General features: G+C 39.5%; 4 protein-coding genes across 6 annotated transcripts in view; 1 reads left to right on the top strand and 3 right to left on the bottom strand.

Annotated features, from left to right (window-relative positions):
- The window catches only part of LOC130077302 (SLAM family member 5-like), a 217,424-nt gene that overhangs the window by 30,149 nt on the left and 163,009 nt on the right, over positions 1-24,266 (top strand). The gene's annotated exons all lie outside the window — the stretch shown is intronic.
- LOC130077299 (gastrula zinc finger protein XlCGF7.1-like) overlaps positions 1-24,266 on the bottom strand; it is a 162,236-nt gene that overhangs the window by 61,813 nt on the left and 76,157 nt on the right. The gene's annotated exons all lie outside the window — the stretch shown is intronic.
- The window catches only part of LOC130077312 (gastrula zinc finger protein XlCGF7.1-like), a 193,038-nt gene that overhangs the window by 147,815 nt on the left and 20,957 nt on the right, over positions 1-24,266 (bottom strand). The window lies entirely within an intron of this gene.
- Positions 303-20,274, bottom strand: LOC130077297 (gastrula zinc finger protein XlCGF57.1-like). Of its 3 annotated transcripts, none has more exons than XM_056242494.1 (3): positions 20,110-20,274; positions 12,573-13,662; positions 305-1,592 (listed from the first exon to the last, which is right to left on the bottom strand). In XM_056242494.1, the coding sequence occupies exons 1-3, from the start codon at positions 20,180-20,182 to the stop codon at positions 536-538; spliced, it is 2,220 nt and encodes a 739-aa protein (XP_056098469.1). In that variant the 5' UTR covers positions 20,183-20,274; the 3' UTR covers positions 305-535. The 3 variants fall into 3 exon arrangements, with proteins under 3 accessions (XP_056098467.1, XP_056098469.1, XP_056098468.1); XM_056242493.1 differs by lacking the exon at positions 305-1,592 and having other exon boundaries at positions 12,485-13,115; positions 13,284-13,662; XM_056242492.1 differs by lacking the exons at positions 12,573-13,662; positions 20,110-20,274 and adding an exon at positions 8,107-8,416 and having other exon boundaries at positions 303-1,830.

The raw sequence follows: 24,266 nt of genomic DNA, 5'->3' as shown, positions 1-24,266 counted from the left end.
GGCTCGTCGCTCTTAGCAGCCTCACAATAGACCTAAAGAAAAAGTCTTGAGGGTTTTCTGAAATTTGTTCTGATTCTTCGTTAGCTCTCAAAAGTATATCTGCATTATTTTATAGATTGAAAACAGAGGGTATAACTGTACTTTTGTTGGATACAGACACATGTTGGGATAACAGGGAATGAAGCTGGTTTGTAGTTAGAAATAACAAAAAGAAGCATTAAGTTTGGTGGATATTAAAGTACTCTGATCCTCTGCGGTGGATGTGAATGTATTCTACATTCCCATAAAAATACAATGCATATACATCACCCAGGCAAGAGAAAGATATGCAGTAGGTGCCGGTTGTAAAACGAATAGGAGACGTGAATGTTTTTAGCTTTTTTAACAGTTTTAGCTTAAGAAACAACATTTATTGGACAGTTCATATCTGATTTATATGGAATAATATTGCTCAACATGTTATTGAGTCACGTTTGATGAGAACGCAGCATTGCATTTGAAAGAGCTGGATCTGAAGATGAATTCAAACATTATATCATGATTTCAGACATTTGTTTTTTGTATGATAGAGTAGAGAAGCTGAATGAGTGAAACTCTTCCCACATGGAAAGCAGTGATACGGTTTCTCTCCAGTGTGGATCCTCTCATGTTTTTTCAGGTTTCCTAAATTAATGAAAGTCTTGTCACAGTGTGAACACTTGTGAGGTTTCTCTCCAGTGTGGATCCTCTCATGTGATTTCCGGCTTCCTAACTGACTGAATCTCTTGTCACAGTGTGAACACTTGAAAGGTTTTTCTCCAGTGTGAATTCTCTGGTGCAGTTTCAGTTCAGCAGATGTAATAAAAGTCTTTCCACAGTCAAAGCACATATAATTCTTCACACCACTGTGTATTTTCTGGTGGGTTTTTAAATTACTCAGCTGACTAAAACTCTTCCCACACAAAGAACACATGTGAGGCTTCTCCTTTGTATGAACTTTCAAATGGTCCTTCAGGTATTCTGCCCTAACAAAGTCTTTACCACACTGATCACAGTTATATGGTCTTTCTCCTGAATGAGAACGTAGATGTAATTTAAAAGTTTCTACATATGTGAAACTCTTCCCACACTGATCACACGTGTGCGGCTTCTCTCCAGTGTGGATTTTCATGTGTTTGTTAAGGTTTCCTTTATGTCTGAAACTCTTCCCGCACTGATCACATGCGTACGGCTTCTCTCCAGTATGGATCCTCATGTGTTGCTTAAAGTGTCCTATTTGTGTGAAACTCTTCCAGCACTGATCACATGTGTACGGCTTCTCTCCGGTGTGGATTTTCATGTGAAGGTTAAGACTTTGTTTTAGTGTGAAACTCTTCCCACACTGATCACATGTGTACGGCTTCTCTCCGGTGTGGATTTTCATGTGAAGGTTAAGACTTTGTTTGTATGAGAAACTCTTCCCACACTGGTCACATGTGTACGGCTTCTCTCCAGTGTGGATCCTCATGTGTTGCTTAAAGTGTACTTTTTGTGTGAAACTCTTCCCACACTGATCACATGTGTGCGGCTTCTCTCCAGTGTGGATCCTCATGTGATTATTAAGGGTTGCTTTTCCTGTGAAACTCTTCCCACACTGATCACATGTGTGCAGTTTCTCTCCGGTGTGGATTTTCATGTGAAGTTTAAGACCTCGTTTGTATGAGAAACTCTTTCCACACTGAGAGCAGGTGAAAGATTTGTTTGATCTTCTTTTCTGTGAGTGACTCAAAGATTTATTTCCTTTTTCGACATTAGGATGTTTCTCCTCCGCTTCACTCACTTCTTCGCTCTCCTCATTCTCCGACTGCAAGTCTAAAATTAAAGTAAAAAAAGATACAAGTTAAGTTTTCTGTAAATAATTTTTTTTTAAATCAAAGAGAGAAATATGAAGGGAAGTGACATGAACCCTGGGAAAATGAACACTGATGTAACAGTAGAAAGTAGACAGACGCTATACAAAAGTTGTAACTGCGCACAGATAACAGCGCAAGTCCAGATTTTCATCTCTTCTGCCACGTTTAAAAGGGGTCATGAACTGGATTGTTTTATTATTTTATAATGTTGCCTGGGGTGCCCTTATAATGTTAGTATGTTTTTTACCACAAAAATTGTCATAATTTAGAAAATAAAATGATTTTAGCCTCTGATTTGAACGCTCTGTTTGAAGGGGCGTAGAAGACAGTCACTGCATAAGGTTCCTTCGGATTCCAATATTAGGAATGCGTGGTTGAACTTTATTAAATCAGTAAATCAGTCACAATATCCGAGTCCGACACAGGCTTTGGAAACAGACTTTTACGACACGGATCTGCCAGCAACGCCACAAACATGTAAGTAACCATCTTTATTCTAATGCCTGATCTGTGATCAGTGATTTCTGAAGTGTAATTATTCAAGTTCACAATAAGAAATTATGGATTTGATCAACTGGTCTCTCAACGCAATTGACACCATCTTCTCGACGAGAAGCTTGGGTTCGGGGGAACCTGACTGCCCTGCCGGAACGTTCGCAGCTGGATACACGATGGACGTGTGGGAGAGGTGGCGGGTCGTGTGTCTGGCGGCTCTTTCCGTGGAGGACATTGAAGATATCTACGTATTCGGAACCATGATAACAGGTTTTCTGCTCATTGGATTAGGCATTGCCCTGGTTTATCAAGGAATTAAGAAGTCGGCGACAGCTGTCCAAAGCTCCACAAGGCTGCCCGTCATGATTGAAGCAGTGGGCAGAGCTGTCAGCACTCAGACTTTGACTATGAACCACTATATGGATAACATCATGGAGAAGCTCACAGCTTTGCAAAGGCAAATGCATCGTTTCGGAGACCAAAATGGACCAGGAGCTGTGTAAATCGGAATGCGGCTACTCGTCCCAAGACCAAACAATCCCAATCTTATCTGCTTTCGGCCCCCCTCATCCAGCACTGGCCTTGGCCAAGGCCGCTGTTGGAACAACAACTCCCCCGGAAGAGCACTGTACAGCGAGACGCTCTTGCATTCCTTCCCCCACTCCCCACAGACACCTGCTGATTGTTGACTCTGTCTGGGACCTGATCAGGGTTGTCTCCATGGCAACTTGCTGTGTATCGCTATGACAATCCTGCGGACTTGAGGCACCTAGATTATGATGCCAGGGGCAGCGACTCTCCAGGCCTACACATACACGAACTCTTACATATATACACATATGCAATCACCCCACCCCCCATGCCTCGCCTTCAACGCTTTATACCACCAGTCTGACAGGCGGGTCTGTGACCAGCGCCGAGAATGGCTGCAGGACCGGGTGGCTGCCTGCCTGTGCTGGGTTACCTCCATCCCCCACTCCCCTACCCTGTTGCAAGTCTTGTGTGTTCATGTTGTAGAGTGTACCGATTATGTGCTAATGTTGCTGAGGTATTTTTTTACTGTTCTCAAACTGTACTCCTCACAGGAGCATAGTCTGGGGGTTAAAAGGGTTGCCTTTTTTTTTTTCTCCTCACCTCTCCTCATGTTATGCTGTATTTTCTTCCTCAATGCCCTGTCTTCCTGTCCTGTCTACCCCCTTGTCATATTGTATGCATGTCTGTATGGACAGGTTGATGGCTAATTTCACTGGTACTTGTGACTAAGTGACAATAAAGGCTACTACTACTACTACTAAGTTCAGATAGATTATCTTTCTCTCAATATCGTTCAATACTGTTTATAAATCAGTGACTAAACGATCAACTTCCACATCGTTTCTCTCAGTGGGATGAAAGTAATCGTATTTAAATTGTGTTTAAATTATATACAGAAAGCGATTAAAGAACATCCCCTTTCCAAATCCCCCAATCTGTCAATCGTACAGGGCGAGTTCATCTGTACACATGCCAAAACTCGTTATGAAATCAACGACGCTGTTACACTGCACAACGAAGCTCTTACTGTATTTTACACCGTGTTTGCATTGTTATTTGTTGAAGGCATTCGTAAGAGTGCAAAAATTGCAATAGATCTTTATTCACGCGATTAACAGACTGTCTGTCATCTGCTCAATGCTCATCACTGCAACCTTTCATGTGATGGAATAGATTTAAATATAATGCTTTAAACAATACTTTTCACGATTTGTTATTCTCAATAGCTGCAATATTAAAAATGCAGTAAAAGTTTTTGAGAGAGTTCCACATGTAATGCTGGCTATTTCATATGCAAAGACATCAGCCAATCACAGCAGTGGGTGTTAACACTGAAGTCTCACACAGACACGTTCCACAGCCAGGCACTGCACAATATTTTGTTAAAGGCATGTTTATTGCTTGATATCTCGATCCGGTTTAGCAATTATCACCTCGTGTTATTCAGCTATACACTGATTTCACGCAGCCGCAATTTTGAAATCGCTCCGGTGGGAAGAAAACCGGAAGTGTCGCCTTTAATCATAGGAGAGTCGCGAATGCTATGGCATATTGTTGTGTTTAATGTAGAAATTAGTTATTCTAAAAATGTACATACATTTCTTTCATACTTTAGACTATATACAGTGAAATTCATTTATAAATAAAATTATTTTTTCATATATGATTCAGAACGTAAAAAAAGGAAGCAGGAACAAACTATATACATATCCTATATTGGATATTAACATCCAATAGTGTAAATCGCGGCAGCAGCTTCAGGTTGGTAGTCCAAGGCATTGTTGTCTATCTGTACTTCCGGGGTTCTTCCCACCGGAGCCTCGCTTTCAATTTCAAAATGGCGGCTGCGTGAAATCAGCGTATTGCATGTAATGCGCGAATCGGTGGGAGGGGCTAAACAGGCAGTGTTGAAGTAGGCGTTCATCTTCTTCTGCGGAGGCGGTGTTTGATCAAATAAAAGCTTTTATTGGACTAACAAGGAAGTTTTCAGTTCTGAAACTTACAGGATATTCTTATAGTATGATGACCTCTTATATTTCTAAAGCTCAGGGAAAATTTGATTCCTCAGTTCATCACCCCTTTAAAATGTGTAAATGATAAACGTCCAAATGATAAACTTTCACTCTAAGATGGTAAAACTTTAGCCTGGATGCCAGCCCGAACCCCGGCCACAACATTTTTTGGTCGGGAAGTTCGGTCTGGACTCGATCCATTGAGGAGTAATTATGATTGGTTCAGAATTAGTCGGGCCAATCAAATTGCCAGGGCGGGCTTTATACGATGATGGACAGATGATCTGCAGTTACGTAATCATCACGTTATCAAAGAGCGCTTGGGTTGAACTGGTTTCCCTCAAAGTTGACTGCAGCTGGAGAATCGAGATGTATAGATTCCGCTATCGCGTCTGTTGTAAAAGAAATCGACAGCGCATTCATTTTAAAAGACGAACAGAGAACTGCAATCAAGTCATTTGTCGATCGGAAAGATGTGTTTGCCGTCCTTCCTACGGGATTCGGCAAAAGTTTATTTTATCAGCTGGCTCCGATGGTCACTAAGAAGATGGGACACAATGAAAACCCTGTGGTCATTGTGGTTTCTCCTTTGGTCGCACTCATGGAGGACCAAGTAAAAGAAGCAACACTCATTATTTTACTACTACTTCCAGCGTGCGTGTAGTTGAGTTCTGTTGACAATTTGCGTAGCTCACAAAAAAAAAACACTTACTGCTTTGCTCTGATTGGTTGTAGCTCTATCCAATTGAGTGCAGAGTTTTTTTTTTCATGGTTCGGTTAAGACACGCCTCATAATCAAAGCCCTATGGAGCAGTATCAGACTCACATTCTGACTAGAATATGAGTATGACGAAGTCAGGCTAGAAAAATTTAGCAGTTAATCCACGAATCACATGCGTGCCGAACCGTGGGGCCTGTTCCATATGGATTACGGATCAACCATACAATCTGTTGCACCCCTAATAATTAATGAACACACTTATCATCATGATTGCTTACCAAATCTTACCAAAGATGGAGAAATATCCTACTCCAGTAAGTAAACGTGTCCCTGTCCCCAAAAATGTTGGTAGGCTACTCAAAAGCGCTTCCCTCCACGTTTTATGGTGCGCATAGTTTATTTTTACCACCCATGTGCACCAATTATGTATGTGCACCCCTCACTATATATATATATATATATATATATATATATGGTGAGGGGTGCACATACATAATTGGTGCATGTGCACCCCTCACTATATATATATATATATATATATATATATATATATATATGGTGAGGGGTGCACATACATAATTGGTGCACATGTGTGGTAAAAATAAACTATATATATATGAGTATTTCGTTCATTTGCGCTAAATTTGCATTTCTGTTACCTATTCAGGAGGGATTTTCTTTTTAATTGTTTCATTTTGACATTTTATGTTTATTTTTAGAAATTAATAAAATCATGAAGTCATGTGACTGTGAAGAAATTTTTTCAATATTTACAACAAAAGTTTAGTAACATAGTTGCGAAAATTATGAACCAGATATAAAATGTAAAATAAAACCACTTGGCTAGCATTTAGAGTTTAGAGTTATAGAGTTATATAGGTATTTAGAGTCACTGGTGTTGACAACTAGAGATGCACTGAAAGCATATTTTCATAACCCATCCGATATTCCAAATTCTTAGTATCGGCTAATACCGATCCAAAACCATTGCTGTTTTTTTTCTTGATAATTGTAGAATATCTATAACTTACTGTGTTTTGGAACTGGTTACTGGTTACAATACACACACTACTTAATATAGAGAATTAGAGAAAAACAACAAATGACAAAGAATTATCAATCTAAATATATTATAAAGGAGAGTGGATAAGTCAGCAGCAAAAAATATTGGTGCACAGTAATTTATAAAATCTAAACATTTAGTGAAATGCTAAATTTAGTGGGGGGAAAGTGAACATAAGTGTAGTGGAAATCAGGTTAAATAAAAAATTGGTATTTGTATTCTTATAAAATGCATTCATGACAAATGTATATTACATTAAGATTTATACATATATATTTATAAGTCTATATATGTATATATAGACTTCTAAGACTTATAATATAAGTATATATATATATATATATATATATATACACACACACACAGTGCTTAGCATAAGTGAACACACCCATGCTAAAGTTGACTAAAAAGAAGAATAAAAAAATCATAATTTAAGTTAGTCTCATAGCTAGTTTGATTTGCATTGAGAGATAATCTTATGGAAAGTACCCCATGCCAATCTCTAGGTATGGTGAAGGGTATATGATGATGTGGGGCTATTTTAATTCCAAAGGCCAAGGGAACTTTATCAGGATGCATAGTATCCTGGATCCATGAAATAACTGGCCTTTAAAAATAAAAATCTGCCTGCCTCTATGGAAATTTAAAGGGACTAAAAGTAACTTTTTAGGTAATTTATATTCTAAAAACAATATTTTTATTCAGAAATATGTCCCCAATGGTGTACAAATATCTCTGCCAATTATCTGATTTATCCTCGTAAACGAAGAATTTATTATATTTATATACATGGGACGGGTAAGTCCACGGAGGCTTCCATGTAGTTCTAGGCACTGTATATTATAACTCCAGCTAGATAAGTCATTTTATACAAATCCACAGACCTTTATCTACAGATCAAGTATAAAATACGGGGTATTGAATCATATCAGAGTGACTTTCCCCATTGCTGACTATCGTAACAGAACAAGACATGCTGTTTAAATCCTGAATGGAGGATGGCTGAGAAACAGTTTCTGAAGAGTAAATATGAATCTGTCCAACAGCTATTGAATGGCATCGGAAGACTTGGAACATAGTGCACAAAAACATTTCAGGAGCTTTACTATGCTTTTTTGCCTTTTGCGGAGCTTAACAGTAACAACCATGAGTACACAAAGTATTAGATTTGGAGCTGATATAGCCTACTGAATATTATATACATGTTTCATTTGAGTTTCAGGATATTTTCTACCCAGTTCATGGAAAGTGCCCTGTACTTTATTTCTTTTGACTTTAAATGTTATTTCACAGCTCTATAGCTTTTCTTTTACTACAACCACAAAATCTGTTGAACTGCTTGAAGTTTTATAATCTTAATGATCTTCAGCTTTACTAATGAAGAATGAAGAATCAAGAATAAACACCAACCTCTTTGTTCTTCAGTATCTTCATGTTCCGTCCTGCAGGATTCTGGATCACTCATGTTCTCACTGTTCTCCATCTTCACTTGTAGACTGATGGGAATAATCCAGCATTTATTGGTGAACTGCTGTGGGAGGAGCTTCACTGAATCACTGTGTGGTAGGAGGAGCAGATCTGCCAAAATCAAAAATAAATGATCAAATTTGTTTTCACAATTTTACACATTGTATGCATTTATGTTCATCTATCAAAATGTGCATTTGTACAAGACATGTAGAAAAACATGAATAAATACCAGAATTAAAATAATCCAAATATAAAGAGAATGTAAGAATATAAATACAGTGGGATAAACTCATTCTGAAATGAATAGATTAATAAGCAACATATAACACATTTAGATGAATTTTTATTAACTGTTTTTTTTTTTTTGCAGTCGTTTTTACATAAAACTTGGTTTATCACAGACTAACAGAATAAATTGTAGATTTCAAAAGTGGTGATTATGCAGTTCGTCTCAGTCTGTTGACACCAGTGAAATGAGCTTTAAGTGGCAGTTTACAGGTGATTGAAGACATCAGCATAATGAATGAGCTGAAAACTATTAAACTATAGACATTCAAAATAGAGTTTTTTTTAGCAGCTGTTAATAGTGACACGAGCTTTACAGGATCATCAGCAGAGATCTGACTTTATTTGAGTCAGGATATGCTGAACTACTAAAAAACTCTCTGTCAGTAGGCTATATTGTTTCTCACAATCTGAGAGTATAAAACATCAGTAATACAAAAAAACAACAACATCAAAACAAATACAAATGACATCTTTGCAGTAGTTTTTTTCTTTTCTGCCTCTTTTATAAATAACTAGCCTACCCTAACAGCGGGATAAAATGTTAAATTTAATTTGATTTTCCAATAACTACATTAGCAATAAAGAAATTAGATCATTAATTGTTTAGTAGCAACATGAAATGTGAAATGGGTATTCAATTTCATTTTAACAATGTAAAGTAGGGTAACTAAAGCGTATTTTATGATTGTGTAAATATAGAAAGCACTGTAAACTTCTAATCTTATTTCAGAAGAGTCAATGCGGTGCACATTATAGACATCTTCAGTAAACACAAAACACTTACATTTTTCACAAAACAGACACAAGCAAACACTATACAAATGTTATAATGCAGCAAAAGCAAGAATCAAGGCTTCATCGGGACAGCGTGAATTATGATATCATTTGGTTTGTTGGTCCGTTCTGGTTGCTTTCACACCTCAGGTGAACAGGTCCCAACCGTTTAAGAGTTTGTTTGCAATCGGTCCGAGAACACCTCGTTCAGGAGGTTTTGGGGCGATTGTTTTGGCATGGATCCAAGCGTGTCAGCTTGGAAAAAAAATGGTATAAGGAGTATTTTCATTCCTCTTATAAATCACCATTGTCTCTTATTGTCTGCAATTTTCTGAGCCTTTTTAGTTTTTATACACTGCAGTGATGGAAATAGTTACAAATAAAATCTCTTTTGGAAAAAACGGTTTTGTCTTCATACATAGATTTCTGAATAAAGGTTTTGCCATAATCAACATTACATTTATCTTTGTCATTTATCTTTATGCAATTAGTGTGCTGCCCTTGCAATGCGATCTCTTGTGCAAAGCTAGACAGCCAGTGAACATTCAAAAGTCCTCCAATAAACACACAAGGCTTGACTTTTATTGTATTTTACTGAAGTTGTTTCCTCTTGTTGTTTTGTTTTGTAAAACTGAAACATTACAGGATAAGAATATAAATCAGTACACAAAATATGAACATATGCATACATATAAGTATAATTCCTATCAAAGTGTAAAATTAAGCACTGTAGCCTAATGAATACAACAAGCAATGTAGCCTACTGTATGAAAACACAGTTCACCTACAACTCACAAAAAAATTAAATAGCAGAGCTAGCTACAACTACTGCTAGCTAACAGAGCACATGTTTACCAAAACATAAAAACGTTTCTAACATGACATTCCTTACCAATGCAAGTCTTGAAAATGATTTACACATTACTTACAGGCACATGGTCTCCAAGGCAGAAGCGTATCAGAAATAAATACAGCAACATCAATCCAGCACTGTCTTTCTTGCCTGTCAACTGAAGAGCTCTCTGAGTTCAACTGAACTGAAGAGAGTGCTTCACTGAATTATTAACTCTGACCAGTAGAGGGCAGCACCCCGCAAGAACTACTGAAATTTAACTTAATGTATTTAATATTTTAACTTTTTAAGCTCACCTTTTTTTACTTTTTCCAACGAATAACTTATTTAACCCATCTTTAAAGACAGCACAATTAGATTATGACGTCATCGCACGCCTTGTAGCCCGCGCGCCCGTGATGTGCTTCATTCAAAGTAAATACGACGAAGACATCACTGCAGCGCTCGTGCTCATTCTTTATCTATCTTTTCATACTTCTTTACAGGTAACTAATACTTCGTTTTGAGTAAAAACATTCTTTAATCCAATACGGATGAGTTGTGTGTGTTCAAAGTGCTTTGTTTTTATTAAATGAATAGTGTGTCATGAGTTTGGTATGCCTAAGCACATGGTTAGCATGGGTGTTTCGCGATTAGCTCGTCAGCCCGCTATACACGAGAGAGGGCCATTTATGTCAATAATATTTGAGTATTTAAAAGTTCATGATGTTATTTCAGTTTTTGAGTTATTTTAAACTTGCAAATTTGGGAAATTAACTCCATGTATGTAAATTGAGTTATGCATTGCATTAGTCTTTATCAGTCTTGTATATGACTTTAAAGTTTATGGTAGAAAATATATCAGAGACAATGGATGGAACATTGTTTAGACAAAAGATATTAATTTCATACTGTCATTTAGTGGCTAAGAGTAAACATTCAGTCTGAAAATGTGTAGTAGGAATATGAGATTAGAGTGTCAGTTGTAAATGCCACACGTTATGAGAAATGCTTGAAGTCACTTTTGTTTACAGCCAGTCATTATACTGTGAAAAGTAAAGTGATACATGCACTGATAATATAATGTACTGAGTATTTGTTATACATGTATGCTTTTATTAATTCATTCAAAGTAAATACACGACGATGAAGCCATCACTGCAGCGCTCGTTATCTTTTGTTTATCTTTTCATACTTCTTTACAGGGGATAGTGAATAGTCGTGGCAAAAAATTATAGTAAAAAAAATAATAATTATCGGTCCTATGAATAAGGTGTAATTGCATCTGAATGGCGAGATAATTGTAGGTGTGAGCGGGGCACAAACTAATGCAGGGCTAGTTATAACACACTTGTTTTAAATACCTCCACACACGCCAGCATGACAAAACGCGCATTTACTAATTGCTATATCAACACTCTAGAGAAAAGAATTGCGCCAAAATGTAGAAATCTTTGGGAGATAGCCTATCACTGAACATTTATTTAACCATTGCAAAACTGTATTATGTTCATTCATGTTTAGATATTATTTTAATCTTATATTGGTTATTGAGCAGTTAAGATAGTTAATGCTGATTTAACCAGCAGAAGACATAGCCGGGTTTAAATCCCAGTTTGCGCAGAATTTACTCGAGCACCAAAATAAAAAAACTCCCCACACCAAAAATTCCATTTTGAAAATCTAACACTAAAGACTCACTAGATCATAATGCCCTGAAATAGCATTAAACCAGAAGATGACCTCATTATCAAATTGGAAATAGTTCCCTCACAAAACGATTTAAACATGAACCGTCAAACACAACTTTCAATTTTCAAGAATTCAATGAGAACACATAATACTCAAAATACGATTCGTTAGCATCAAATGTAGAAAAAAGAAAGGCTCAACAGCAGAGGGTGGCGAGTCGTGCTTCCCCTCGTGAAGATCGGGGACCGGCTCGTCGCTCTTAGCAGCCTCACAATAGACCTAAAGAAAAAGTCTTAAGGTTTTCTGAAATTTGTTCTGATTCTTCGTCAGCTCTCAAAAGTATATCTGCATTATTTTATAGATTGAAAACAGAGGGTATAACTGTACTTTTGTTGGATACAGACACATGTTGGGATAACAGGGAATTAAGCTGGTAATGAGTAAGCAACAAAAAAAGCATTAAGAAGTTTGGTGGATATTAAAGTACTCCTATCCTCTGCGGTGGATGAGGGACTACATTCCAACACATTCTCATGAAAGAATACAATGCAGATACGTCACCCATGCAAGAGAGAGAAAGATATGTAATAGGTGGCAGTTTTTAGCTTTTTTAACAGTTTTAGCTTAAGAAACAACATTTATTGGGCAGTTCATGTCTGATTTATATGGAATGTTATTGCTCAACATGTTATTGAGTCACGTTTGATGAGGGCGCAGGGCACACGTTTGCAGTTGAAAGAGCTGGATCTGAAGATGAATTCAAACATTATATCATGATTTCAGACATTTGTTTTTTGTATGATAGAGTAGAGAAGTTGAATGAGTGAAACTCTTGCCACATGGAATGCAGTGATACGGTTTCTCTCCAGTGTGGATCCTCTCATGTGATTTCAGGTTTCCTAACTGAATGAAAGTCTTGTCACAGTGTGAACACTTGTGAGGTTTTTCTCCAGTGTGGATCCTCTCATGTGATTTCAAGTGTCCTAAATTAATGAAAGTCTTGTCACAGTGTGAACACTTGTAAGGTTTTTCTCCAGTGTGGATCCGCTTATGTCTTGTCAGAGATGATGACTGACTGAATCTCTTGTCACAGTGTGAACACTTGAAAGGTTTTTCTCCAGTGTGAATTCTCTGGTGCAGTTTTAGTTCATAATCTATGATAAAGGTCTTCCCACAATCGAAGCACATATGATTCTTCACACCACTGTGTCTTTCCTGGTGTAGTTTTAAAACACTCGGCTTACTAAAACTCTTTCCACACAAAGAACAAACATGCGGCTTCTCCTTTGTATGAACTTTCATGTGCTTCTTCAGGTATTCTGCCCTAACAAAGGTTTTACCACACTGATCACAGATAAATGGTCTTTCTCCGGAATGAGAATAAAGATGTGATTTAAAAGCGCTTACATGTTTGAAATTCATCCCACACTGATCACATATGTACGGCTTCTCTCCAGTGTGGATATTCATGTGATCATTAAAGTGTCCTTTCTGTGTGAAACTCTTCCCGCACTGATCACATGTGTGTGGCTTCTCTCCAGTGTGGATTTTCATGTGTTCCTTAAGGGTTCCTTTCTGTGTGAAACTCTTCCCACACTGATCACATGTGTACGGCTTCTCTCCAGTGTGGATTTTCATGTGATCCTTAAGGTTTCCTTTCTGTGTGAAACTCTTCCCACACTGATCACATGTGTGCAGCTTCTCTCCGGTGTGGATTTTCATGTGACGTTTAAGACTTTGTTTGCATGAGAAACTCTTTCCACACTGAGAGCAGGTGAAAGATTTGTTTGATGTTCTTTTCAGTAAAAAAAATATTTTAGTCTGTGAGTGTTTATTTCCTTTTTTGACATTATGATGTTTCTCCTCCGCTTCACTCAGTTCTTCGCTCTCCTCTTTCTCCTCCAGCAAGTCTAAAATGAAAGCAAAAACATTTTCTGTAAATTATAAAAACATCAAAGAGAGAATGTGAAGGGGAAAAGTGAACACTGATGTAACAGCAGAAAGTAGACAAATGTACAAAAAGTACAACAAAAAAACACAAAAGTTGTAACTGGGCACAGATAACAGTGCGAGTCCAGATCTCTTCTTCTGTTTTTAAAATCTGTAAAATGCACCAGTTATGCATGTGCACCCCTCACTATAAATGAGGATCATTTACACTAAATTTGCATTCATGTTACCTATTCAAAAAAAAAAAAAAAAAAAAAAAAACTTTTGAAATGTTATGGTTATTTCTAGAAATTCTAACATGGTTGCTTTCTTTTTTTCTAACATGGTTGCAAAAATTGTGAACCAGATATAAAATGTAAAATAAAACCACTTGGATAGTATTTAGTTAGAGTCCCTGGTGTTGACAACTAGGGATGCACCGATACCATTTTTTCATAACCCATCCGATGTTCCAAATTCTTAGTATCGGCTGATACCGATCTGATACCGATCCAAAACCATTGCTGTTTTTTTTCTTGATCATTGTATGTAGAATATCTATACCTCTCTTTGTGTGGAATTGGTTACTAAACACATTGCACTAAATACACACACTAATTAATAAGAGAATTATAGAGAAAAACAAAAAATGGCAAAAAAAATTATCAATCTACAACAACACAAAATATATGATAAAGGAGAGTTGATAATTCAGAAGCAAAAAAATTGGTGCACAGTAATTTTATAAAATCGAAACATTTAGTGAAATGCTAAATTTAGTGAGGAAAAAGTGACCATAAGTGTAGTGGAAATCAGGTTAAATGTTAAAACATAACTTAAAAATAGCTATTTGTATTCTTATAAAATACATTCATGAAAAATGTATATTACATTAAAGGGATACTCCACCGTCTTCATATTAAACTATGTTATTCCCTTAACTAAGACGAGTTGATACATACCTCTCTCGTCTCAGTGCGTGCACTCAATCGCTCTGGCGCGCGAGACACTTTGATAGCACTTAACTAGCCCAGTTCATTCAATATGGGCCAAGCAGAGAAGCGACCAAACACCTCCACGTTTTCCCTATTTAAATAGTTACACGAGTAGTGTAACTCGACCTAGGATGGTGACACAAAATAAAACGTTGTGCTTTTCTAAGTGTGTAAAGTGGATAATATTGTATGGCGGAATACCATAGCAAGTGCTTGGGAGCACTTTGACTCGGCGCATATATATCTATGGACTCGGCGCAGTAATATCATCACTCCGGAGAGTAAGAGGGGGAGAGGACTTTTCACAAGTGATGATATTACTGCGCCGAGTCGAAGTGCTCCCAAGCACTTGCTGTGATATTCCGCCATAGAATATAGTTATCCATTTTACACGCTTAGAAAAGCGCAACATTTTATTTTGTGTCTAAGAATATGCGTCAAAACCGCCGCCATCTTGGAACAGGTGTCTTGTCATAGAAAAGTAGCTAGGTAACGCTGCTATCTCCGCCTGTACTTCGAATTCATGGATTTTCGGACTTTTGTGCTGCATATGAATGTTCACACGAACGAAATCTGAACTAGAAAGATTGTTTTAAAAAAAAAAATTGTTTTATTTGTATTTTCTCTGGACTCTGGATAAACACATGTCTGACCATTGGAACGAACCAAAAAACTAGAAAATCGCATTCATGACGATTTATTGTAATTTTATTTCTGTTAGACCTTTACCTACATTGACGCTGATGCATTGAAGAGGAGGGGCTCCCCTGTTCCACGATGTCGGCTCTATTGACGCATTTGTTCCAATGAACTGCCGTAGCCAAGTGTATATATACACTCACCGGCCACTTTATTAGGTACACCTGTCCAACTGCTCGTTAACACTTAATTTCTAAGCAGCCAATCACATGGCGGCAACTCAGTGCATTTAGGCATGTAGACATGGTCAAGACAATCTCCTGCAGTTCAAACCGAGCATCAGTATGGGGAAGAAAGTTGATTTGAGTGACTTTGAATGTGGCATGATTGTTGGTGCCAGAAGGGCTGGTCTGAGTATTTCAGAAACTGCTAATCTACTGGGATTTTCACGCACAACCATCTCTAGGGTTTACAGAGAATGGTCCGAAAAAGAAAAAACATCCAGTGAGCGGCAGTTCTGTGGGCGGAAATGCCTTGTTGATGCCAGAGGTCAGAGGAGAATGGCCAGACTGGTTCGAGCTGATAGAAGGGCAACAGTGACTGAAATAACCACTCGTTACAACCGAGGTATGCAGCAAAGCATTTGTGAAGCCACAACACGCACAACCTTGAGGCGGATGGGCTACAACAGCAGAAGACTCACCGGGTACCACTCATCTCCACTACAAATAGGAAAAAGAGGCTACAATTTGCAAGAGCTCACCAAAATTGAACAGTTGAAGACTGGAAAAATGTTGCCTGGTCTGATGAGTCTCGATTTCTGTTGAGACATTCAGATGTTAGAGTCAGAATTTGGCGTAAACAGAATGAGAACATGGAACCATCATGCCTTGTTACCACTGTGCAGGCTGGTGGTGGTGGTGTAATGGTGTGGGGGATGTTTTCCTGGCACACTTTAGGCCCCTTAGTGCCAATTGGGCATCGTTTAAATGCCACGGCCTACCTGAGCATTGTTTCTGACCATGTCCATCCCTTTATGGCCACCATGTACCCATCCTCTGATGGCTACTTCCACCATGTCACAAAGCTCTAATCATTTCAAATTGGTTTCTTGAACATGACAATGAGTTCACTGTACTAAAATGGCCTCCACAGTCACCAGATCTCAACCCAATAGAGCATCTTTGGGATGTGGTGGAACGGGAGATTCGCATCATGGATGTGCAGCCGACAAATCTGCGGCAACTGTGTGATGCCATCATGTCAATATGGACCAAAGTCCCTGAGGAATGCTCCCAGCACCTTGTTGAATCTATGCCACGAAGAATTGAGGCAGTTCTGAAGGCAAAAGGGGGTCCAACCCGTTACTAGCATGGGGTACCTAATAAAGTGGCCGGTGAGTGTATATATCTAGTGTATATATCTATGTGCCCCAAGCAGCACACGAAACGGGTATTTTTCTCAATTCTCATATATGGATTGGCCAGAAGGTGGGCGGGGTTAGGATTTCCCAAGATTTTCTGAAGAGGGGGATCAAAAAGAGGGGCAGAAGAGGGGCATCAAAAATGCCAAACACCACTACAAAGGGAAGGTAGAAGAACACTTCTCCAACTCCAACCCCCGACGAATGTGGCAAGGACTCACTCCAGATCATCACGGACTACAGGACCATCAAACCCTCTCCCACATCCTCTGATGTCTCCTTCCTCAACGAGCTCAACAACTTTTATGCTAGTTTTGAGCGGGGGAATCCAACAACTGCGACTAAGGCAGTGGTGACGTCAGACCACCTACCACTGACTCTCTCCCCCACTGATGTAGGAGCGGTCCTGAGCAGGATTAATGTCCACAAGGCTGCAGGTCCTGATGGCATCCCTGGGCGTGTTCTCAAAGCTTGTTCTGGGGAGCTGGCAGGGGTGCTGACGGACATATTCAATCTGTCCTTGGCCCATGCTGTGGTACCGGCCTGCTTCAAATCCACCTCCATCGTTCCAATACCCAAAAACTCCAACCCATCAAGCCTTAACAACTACCGCCCGGTAGCCCTCACCCCAATCATCAAGTGCTTAGAGCGGCTGTTCCTAGCACACCTCAAATCCTGTCTGAAAAGGGCTGGGAAAATCATCAAAGACCCCAGTCACCCAGCACACAGACTCTTCACCCTCCTGCCCTCTGGGAGGCGCTACAGGAGCCTCAGGACTAAGACCACCAGGTACCGGAACAGCTTCTTTCCTACAGCTGTCAGACTCTTGAATTCTGCCTCCTGACATCTCACCCACATTAAAACTTTTGGACTGAACATATATATCATTACTATATAATTTATCCATATATATCTCACTTTTTAACTGCCCTACTGTAAATACTATATAGACAATCATACTGTATAATACAATACAATAATTATAGTTCTATAGCTGTTTATTAATACTTGTATATTTATAGTCTGTTATAGCCTTTTATATTTATAACCATTTTGTAATATATCTACTAGTGCTGTCAAACGATTAAAATATTTAATCACGATTCATCATATTAATGTCATAGTTAACTCCCGATTAATCGCAATTAATCGCACATTTTTATCTATTCTAAATGTCTCTTGATTTCTGTTTGTCCCATTCTTTTTTCTCATTTTAATGCTCTTATCAACATGGAAAAGTAGATCGGCTTGCTTTGTGCAAATGTTTTTTTTTATTGAAAACAACATTGACAATACTGTGTTCAATTTCACACTAACATTCTCACTTGGAGCAAATAATCTCTCACACAATGTAACACTGTCCATCAATAAAAGGGTGAAAGAAATACTGACGAGGTCCTGATATTGACGAGGGGGCGGAGAATTCGCATCAGCTGTGTGTGTGCTTGGCCATCATCAAGTGGTATTTCAGACTGGACGTGCTGCGATGATGATAGCTCAGTTCACAATGACAGAACACACAGATCACTTTTGTCTTGTCAATGGAACCATTTGGCAACTTTTTAAAAGTAAACTTTCCATTCAGAATCTTATTGGCATCCATTTCGGCGTCTCGCGCTCGTCATCCACTCAAAACGTAACGTTAACCAACTATTTGGCCGGCTCGCAAGCCCAAAAAAGTGTGTGCGGTGTCGTGCCTTTTGTTTTGTTTCCGGTCTTGCTAGATCCGCTTGCAACGTCCTCGCGCAAGCCATTGAAATGAATGGGTTTCATAGCGCAGCCCCGCGCATGCCCTGTCCTGTTGCAAAAGCATGTGAAAAAAAAACTACAAAGTTTGCTTGACCAAAAAGACCGTTAAATATAAATCACACGATAAAAATTTAACGCCGTTAAAATGGGTTTGCGTTAATGCCGTTAATAACGCGTTTAACTGAGAGCCCTAATATCTACATTTTTGCTAAAGCACTTCTGGATGGATGCAATTGCATTTTGTTGCTTGTACTTCAATTCAATTCAATTCAATTTTCCAAGATGGCACCGCCCATACCCCCCATTAACGGCCTCAAAACCGTTCTTCGGAAAGTCTATGGGTGACGTCACAGACGCTTTGTCCATATTTTTTACAGTCTATGGTTTTACCGTGCTGACTGTCGTAATAGAATATGACATGCTGTTTAAAGGCTGAATGGAGGATGGCTGAGAAAGAGTTTCCACACGTAAGTTTAAAATATTCTAACTGATTCCCCTGTGAGTTTTTCTAGGCGACTGTTATTTAGAACCTGTCACTTTGTTTCCATGGTGACACGTCATTGCTTGTCACGTGTCACAGCGCAACCATAACACAGCGCTGGATGAATGATGATCTGCATTTTTGTAATTTTTCCTTTTTTATTCAAACTATTCACAAATGTATTAGCTATAACATGAAACGCTGATATTCTTATTTTCAAATATGTGCAAGTGGGTGTGTTTTGTTGTTTAAACACCTTTATAACGATAGCATTAGTTGAGCGAACATGGGCGGCGCCATGTTAGTTTACAACGCGGCAATTCCTCCACTTCTCACGAAATACATGAAAGTAAGTGGCCGGTGAACTGGGAGAAGAATAGGGTAAAATGTAAAGCTACTTATACAATGTGTATCTGATATGAATAAAACGTGTCGTCTTATTATAATGGAAAGGATTATTATTGCCGCTTCCATAGACATCAGTGTGTATTTTACAAACTCAGAATATATTTATATAGAACTTATGTGTATTTAAATGTCTGAAACCTAAAATAAACATTATGTGATTGAAAACACTGAATAGTTGTGATATATCACAGCACTGACCGCGTCTGTCTCTGGCTCAGCGCCAGCCAACGGCGAAACCAAAGCACGTTTGAATTTAGCAGTTGATCACGTGATGCACTGACCGTTCTAATCACACCGGTGAGATCGTACGCGCGAAAGGGTTAAGACAGAGTATATATTAATCTGTCCAACACTATAAGCTATTGAATGGCATCAGAAGACTTGGAACATAGTCCACAAAACATTTCAGGAGCTTTACTATGCTTTTTTGCCTTTTGTGGAGCTTAACAGTAACAACCATGAAGTATTAGATTTGGAGCTGATACTGAATATTGGATCAGTGCATCCCTATTGACAACCAATATAAATGTTTCATTTGAATTTCAGGATATTTTCTACTCAGTTCATGGAAAGTGTCCTGTACGTATTTATTTTAACTTTAAATATGTTGTTTCACAGCTTTTAGTTTTTCTTTCTTTCTTTTACTACAACCACAAAATCTGTTGAACTGCTTGAAGTTTTAACCTTAATGATCTTCAGCTTTACTAATGAAGAATCAAGAATAAACACCAACCTCTTTGTTCTTCAGTATCTTCATGTTCCGTCCTGCAGGATTCTGGATCACTCATGTTCTCACTGTTCTCCATCTTCACTTGTAGACTGATGGGAATAATCCAGCATTTATTGGTGAACTGCTGTGGGAGGAGCTTCACTGAATCACTGTGTGGTAGGAGGAGCAGATCTGCCAAAATCAAAACTAAATTATATAAGATTGAGGTTTTCACCCAATCACAAATTGTATGACTTTATGTTTTATGTTCATCTATCAAAATGTAAAGTTACTGAATTAGTTTTTTAAAACAATTTCACATTTTATGCATTTATGTTTGTCAGTGAATTAATCTATTTTTAACATTTTTATATTATTTATATGTATTTAGATATATTATTTTATATATATAAATATAGCCTATATATATATCAAATACAGCAAAATAAATGATCATATTTGTTTTCACAATTTTACACATTGTATGCATTTATGTTCATCTATCAAAATGTAAAGTTGTACAAGACATGTAGACATTAGAAAAATGTGAATAAATACCAGAGTTAAAACAATCCAAATATAAAGAAAATGTAAGAATATAATCAACGGATTCAGAAATTAATCTACAGATTAATAAGAAACAAATAACACATTTAGATGAATGTTTATTTGATTTTTATTCTGTAGTTGTTTTTACATAAAACATGGTTTATCACAGACTAACAGAATAAATTGTAGATTTCAAAAGTGGTGATTATGCAGTTCGTCTCAGTCTGTTGACACCAGTGAAATGAGCTTTAAGTGGCAGTTTACAGGTGATTGAAGACATCAGCATAATGAATGAGCTGAAAACTATTAAACTATAGACATTCAAAATAGAGTTTTTTTAGCAGCTGTTAATAGTGACACTCCTGACACAAGCTTTACAGGATCATCAGCAGAGATATGACTTTATTTGAGTCAGGATATTACTTTCGCCTACTACCCCTCCTGGGGCATAGGCCGCCAACAAGGGATCTCCAGGCATCTCTGTCCTGGGCCATTTTTTCCAGCTGACTCCAGGTCTTTCCCATGCTCTTTGTGTCTGCCTCCAAGTCTCGGCGCCAGGTATTTCTCGGTCGACCTCTGTTTCGCTTTCCTTGCGGATTCCATTTTAAGGCTTGTCTGGTGGTGTTTGTCGCTGGCTTACGTAAGGTGTGTCCAATCCATCCCCAACATCGCTTTCTGATTTCCTCTTCTGCGGGTAGCTGGTTTGTTTTTTGCCAGAGTTCGCTATTGCTGATGGTCTCTGGCCAGTGGATGCGGAGTATCTTTCGCAGGCAGCTATTGATGAACACCTGTACTTTCTTGGTGATGGTTACCATGGTCCTCCATGTTTCTGCTCCATAGAGGAGAACTGCCTTGACATTTGAATTAAAAAGTTTTATTTTGGTCTTGACGGACAGTTCCTTGGAGCTCCAGATGTTCCGGAGTTGTATGAATGCTGCGCGCGCCTTTCCGATACGAGCCTTAACATCCACGTCAGTGCCCCCCTGTTTGTTGATGACACTGCCTAGGTAGATAAAGGCCTCGACCTCTTCCAGGGCTTCTCCATCAAGTGTAACTGGGGTGTTGCTGTTCGCATTTATCTTGAGGATCTTGCTCTTTCCCTTGTGTATGCTGAGGCCTACTCTCACTGAGGCAGCTGCTACGTTGTTCGTCTTCTCCTGCATCTGCTGTTGGGTGTGTGACAATAGGGCCAAGTCGTCGGCAAAGTCCAGGTCATCCAGCTGATTCCAGAGCGTCCACTGGATCCCGTGCTTTCTGTGGGCTGTTGAGGTCTTCATGATCCAGTCGATCGCTAGAAGGAAGAGAAACGGTGACAGCAAACAGCCTTGCCTGACGCCGGTCCGCACTTGGAATGCTTCTGTGAGCTGTCCTCCATGGATGACCTTGCAGGTCAGTCCCTCGTATGAGTTTCTGATGATGCTGACGATCTTTGCAGGCACACCATAATGCCGGAGGAGCTTCCAGAGGATTTCGCGGTCCACACTGTCGAAGGCTTTTTCGTAATCAACAAAGTTGATGCACAGGGGTGAGTTCCATTCTATCGACTGCTCAACTATAATACGCAGCGTCGCGATCTGATCAATGCAGGATCTATCCTTGCGAAAGCCGGCCTGCTGGTCACGAAGTTGGGCGTCGACGGGGTCCTTCATCCTGTTCAGCAGGACTCTGTTGAAGACTTTGCCTGGTACTGATACCAGTGTGATTCCTCTGTAGTTCGTGCAGTTGCTAAGGTCACCTTTCTTTGGAAGCTTTACGAGGTATCCCTCTTTCCATTCTGCAGGCACTTGTTCTTCCTCCCAAATTTTCTCAAAAAGTGGGTAGAGCATCTCAACCGTTGTTTCTATGTCTGCTTTCAGCGCCTCTGCTGGGATGTTGTCTGGACCCGCTGCTTTTCCATTTCTAAGCTGTTTGATGGCCTTCCTTATTTCTTCTTTAGTTGGTACTTCACAGTCTATCGGCAGATCTGCGTTCGCTGGTTTTATGTCAGGTGGGTTTTGTGGTGTTGGCCTGTTCAAAAGTTCCTCGAAGTGCTCTACCCATCTGTTCCTTTGCTGCTCATCTCCCATAATTGGCCTTCCGTTCTTATCCTTCACTGGTCTTTCCGGTCTGCTGTACTTCCCTGCTAACTTCTTGGTGGTGTCATACAGTTCTTTCATGTTGTTCTCTCTCGCTGCTTCCTCTGCTGATGTTGCCAGGTCATCAATGTACTTCCTCTTGTCTGCTCTAATGCTCTTCTTCGTCTGCTTGTTTGCTTCTGTATACTCTGCTTGTGCCTTGGCCTTCTCTGCTCGCGTGCGACTGTTGTTTACAGCCATCTTCTTTTCCTTCCTCTCCTTGATCTTTTTCAGACTGTCTGCAGAGATCCACTCTTTATGCTGGTGTTTCTTTGTGCCAAGCACTTCCTGGCATGTCCCTATCACTGCTTCTTTTAACGTGTCCCACCTCTTTTCAAGACTACTGTCATCTTCTTCCAACATGTCTTGCAGAGCTTGGAATTTGTTGCTGAGGGTCACTTTAAACTCGTATTGCTTACTTGCATCTCTCAGGAGAGCTGTGTTGAACTTTTGTCTTGATGATTTCGCCGCCATCCAGTTTTTCTTTAACTTTAGCTTCAGCCTGGCCACCACCAAGTGGTGGTCCGAAGCCACGTCTGCTCCCCTCTTCACTCGCACATCCTGCAAGGACCTTCTAAACTTCTTGTTTATGCAGATGTGGTCAATCTGATTCTCCGTTTTGTGGTCCGGCGACATCCAGGTGGCTTTGTGAATGTTCTTGTGGGGGAATACGCTGCCACCAATGACTAAGTTGTTTAATGCACACAGGTCTGCTAATCTCTCACCGTTTTCGTTCATGTCCCCAAGTCCATGGCACCCCATGATGCCTTCATACCCCGTGTTGTCCCTCCCAATCTTGGCGTTTAGGTCCCCCATCAGTATTGTGACGTCTCTCTCTGGGTACTTCTCCACTATAGACTGTAGTCTATTATAGAACTGGTCCTTTGCATCTTCATCGCTGTCATTTGTGGGAGCGTAGCATTGTATTACGTTCATCTTTATCTTCTTTTTCTTGGTTCGGAAGGATGCTGTGATAATTCTTGATCCATGGGCTTCCCATCCTATCAGTGCTCTCTGTGCTTCCTTTGACAGCATCAGTGCTACTCCTTGGGTGTGGGGGGCATTTTCCTCTTCATGTCCGGAGTACAGCATCATCTCTCCTGACGATAGTCGCCTCTGTCCTGACTGTGTCCATCTAGTCTCGCTGACTCCAAGCAGGGTGAGCTTGAAGTTCTTCATTTCTGCTGCTACCTCAAAAGTCTTCCCTATCTCATACATAGTTCGTACGTTCCATGTTCCTATGTTTGTTGTCCTGGTATTAAGAAGGGTTGTCGGCCGTGCAGCTTCCAGAGACTTCCGGCTTTCACTACATGGCGTCATACTTCTTCTTGACGAAGTCCCATCTCCTCCCAGGGCTGAAATGTCCTGATCTCCTGTTGGCGTTTCTGTAGCTAGCGTTTTTTTTATAGGGTGGGGTAGCTAGCCCCACGCCCAACCCTCCTCCTTTTGCAGCCGGGCTTGGGACCGTCCTTGGCGGAGTTGAGTCAGGATATGCTGAACTAAAAAAAAAAAAAACCT

This window comes from Rhinichthys klamathensis, unplaced genomic scaffold (genome assembly GCF_029890125.1).
Source record: "Rhinichthys klamathensis goyatoka isolate OS25496 unplaced genomic scaffold, OSU_Roscu_1.1 h1tg000727l_1, whole genome shotgun sequence".
NCBI lineage: Eukaryota > Metazoa > Chordata > Actinopteri > Cypriniformes > Leuciscidae > Rhinichthys > Rhinichthys klamathensis.
This window is presented reverse-complemented; position numbering and strand designations above follow the sequence as displayed.